A 3,382-nucleotide genomic window follows, 5' to 3' on the forward strand; every position below is an offset into this window, starting at 1 on the left:
GCCCTGACATATCTATGAGGTTAATATCATGTCGATGTGAATTGATATTATGTGATTATGGTCATCTACAAGCTTCAAAGCCATATCAAGTGAGCCTGAGCCACAACCTACCATACCAGATTTAGATTTGTAGCCAGAGACAAAGATGCCCCGAGCATGCCTTTAGTCAGTGATACCTCTTCAAAGAATTGGGGACACTCCCTCTAGCAGAAGACTTCATCTTCTTTCCTGTTTTCGAAGAGTTCCAGGAATTGCATTAAGCATTCCAGAGTTGTTGGTAATCCTTAAACCATCACAAGTTGAGACCTCCCTTTTCAGGTTGAGGTTCTCCAATTTATGTGGGGTGAGACCTCCCTCTCATGGTTGAAGGTTTCCCTCTTCAAAAAATCAGGAGCACTTCCTCTAGCAGAAGACCTGAGCTTCATGCCCGACTTGGAAGAGTTCCGAGAACTGCACTAAGCATTCCAGTGTTGGTGGTCATCCTCAAACCATTGCCCTTTATACCAGCATTTCAGAGAGCACATTCAACCTAGTGCTTCCATGTTAAACACACACATGGAAACAACCACATATGAAAGATAAATAGGAGAGTTCACTTATTATTAACAAATTATATACCAAGCTTTCATTCGAGAAGGAGATGACTGAGCGAGGTTCGGCGACACGGCATTAGGGTTTCTAAGCTAACCTGCAATGGCAGGACCTGCGCACAGAGGCCATCAGATCCGAAAGCGGCAGAGCAGCACACCTAAGCCCGTAGGTTTTGGCAGGCGGGTACGATGAACCCCCATCAGGGGGAAGGAGGGGCGCCTCCTCCAACAAACGACAATCAGCAAGGGCATTTCGAGGGTTCTGAAAGGGAACAGGAGCACAATGATGGAGGCACAGACAAAACTCAGCAGAAGCAGACTGAACAAGCACAGCAAGACAAGCCGAAAGTAAGTTCGTCCACATGCAAGCCAGTAGCTACGTACAGGCCAAAAGTGGAGTTACCCAGTCATCGCATCAATGCCAGAATTCAATATATGAGAGATCATGCTCTCATAGGCAAATTTATTGGAATATGGCCAAATGAGAAAGCGTTGAGAGCCTGGATTAATGTTAAATGGCATCCAAAAGGACACATCACCTTGCATCTAGGGCCGAAAGGGTTTTTCACCGCAGTCTTCAACTGCTTGGAAGACAGAAACAGAGTTTTTGAAGGAGGGCCGTACTTCTTTAACTCTGCTGGGCTATTCCTAAGAGAATGGATTGAAAGATTCAACCCTGATAAGGAAGATCTAAGTTGGGCACCGGTCTGGATCAGGCTGTACTCGTTGCCATGGGAATATTGGGAAGAGGAGTCTCTAAAAGCAATCGGTAAAGTACTGGGCGACTTCGTCAAGGTAGCAGAAGAAACAAAGACGCAGAGATATACCTCATACGCACGGATCTGCGTCTATATGGACCTGAAACAACCTCTGCCTGATACGGTAAGTCTCTTTCATGAAGATGTCGAATGGATCCAGTTAATTGATTATGAGCATGTACCCTTTAGGTGCAGGAAATGTCATGACCTAGGACACCTTTACAGAGATTGCCCTTTAAATAGTAAACCCTCGGTTCAAGCTGACCAGGAAAACCTATCGTCAGATGGCTTCACTAAGGTGACAAATCGTAGAAGAGGAAATAAAAAATCAGTAGCACCTACAAAGATAACTCCAGGGGATCAATCAAAACCCTCTACTAGCAACAGCTTTGTAGCTCTTGCCAATGAAGATTTGCAGGATCAGGAAAATTTAACCTCCAATAAAAAAGGATCTAACCAGGAAAAGATTGAAGGATCTCATTCGAAAGAGGGGGAAAAGGTTGCTGAACAAGAAGGTAATAAGATCAAGACCGCTTCAAAATCTTGGAGCCTCCCTGAAATGGAGATAGATGGCATAGACCCCAGTATAGAAAAAGAGAAGGAAGGAGAGGGAAGTTATCAAGAACCTCAAATCATGGAGGAGGATATGGAATGAATAGACATCGGCGAGCTAGATATACTGGGCCTAGAACAAGCATGCAAAACAGGTAATTTTGAAAAAATACCTGATAGACAAGTGGACAATCTAATGGCAGTCCTCAAGAAAGCCCAAAAAAAATACTCACTAGGGGTTCAAGTCAGCAGTCAATGGGATGGGAAATTTATCTCCAAAGACAGCAAAAAAAGAGGAAGGAAAACTACTTTAGAGAGAACCATCAAGATTGGAGAAGTATTGGTAGATTCGGGCAGATATGCCAAGTTATCCAAGTATTTCAATACCAACCCAAAACCTTCCCAATGAAGTTGATATCATGGAATATTAGAGGGCTTAATTGCCCAAGGAAAGGAAGACTTTTAAAAAACATGTTAATGGAGGAAAAACCCGCAATTCTCTTTTTGCAAGAAACAAAATGTACTTCGACAGTCTTGGAAAAGATAGCAGCAAAGGCCTGGCCAGGTGGGCTAGTCACAGCTGTTGATGCTCAGGGAGCCTCAGGAGGACTTGCAGTGCTCTGGGATGCAAGGATGATACAACTAGTTAACATACATGCAAACAAAAATTTCATTCAAGCTATCTTTCATATAATTGGAACAAATATCTATGGTCACATAACAAATGTGTATTTTCCTCAAGAAACCCAGCACAAGGTTGAGATCCTGGAAGCTTTAACGCAGCTTAATGCAGAGAGGAAATACCCGCTATGGGTTTCAGGCGGAGACTACAACATGATCGCATCAATGGAGGAAAAGAAGGGAGGACGTTGCAGAATAAACAGGGATGGCTCCATATTAAAAGACTTCATTCAAAACAATTGGTTGATAGACCTTCCTACAAACAATGGCCTCTACACCTGGAACAACAAAAGGGCAGCTCCAATGCAAATAGCTTCGCGTCTTGATCATTTTTTTATCTCTGATAATGCAGTTCATATAGGGGGAGAATTTACAGCCTCCATCCTCCCTTTTTCAGGTTCTGATCATTGGCCCATAGCCCTTCACTAGAATCGGCCTGGTAGCAGCATAAGGCGACCCTTTTGGTTTGAGGCTTTTTGGCTGACTCATCCGGACTTCCATGAATTTATCAGGACAACTTGGCAAAATTTCAATCCAATGGATGGAACAAAAATGTCAATATTCCAAAGGAAGCTGAAGCACCTCAAAGAGGAGATAAAACGCTGGAATAAATCCATTTTCGGCAACATTTTCAAAGCGAAGGAAATCCTCATTCAAGAAATGAAAGATATACAGCAAAGAATGATCTCTGAAGGACGTTCTGAAGAGCTAGCCCAGAAAGAGCAAGCTACAGAAAACAAAATCCTTGAAAGAGACCTACAGGAGGAAACTCTCTGGAGGCAAAAATCGAGAGTTAGATGG

General features: G+C 43.2%; 1 protein-coding gene across 1 annotated transcript; it reads left to right on the forward strand.

The window, feature by feature from the left end:
• The first annotated feature begins 2,377 nt into the window (after window positions 1-2,377).
• LOC149206475 (uncharacterized) lies at window positions 2,378-3,010 on the forward strand. Its single transcript, XM_089397703.1, has one exon. It carries the CDS (start codon window positions 2,378-2,380, stop codon window positions 3,008-3,010), a length of 633 nt encoding a protein of 210 aa, XP_089253829.1.
• The last annotated feature ends 372 nt before the right edge of the window (window positions 3,011-3,382 follow it).

This window comes from Pinus tabuliformis, chromosome 1_2 (genome assembly GCF_031772625.1).
Source record: "Pinus tabuliformis cultivar Carrire ecotype Pingquan chromosome 1_2, CPIR1, whole genome shotgun sequence".
In the NCBI taxonomy this organism is placed as follows: Eukaryota; Viridiplantae; Streptophyta; class Pinopsida; order Pinales; family Pinaceae; genus Pinus; species Pinus tabuliformis.

Coding starts and splice junctions, on each gene's coding strand:
- LOC149206475 (XM_089397703.1), top strand. CDS start 2,378: ATGGAGGAAAAACCCGCAATTCTCTTTTTGCAAGAAACAAAATGTACT.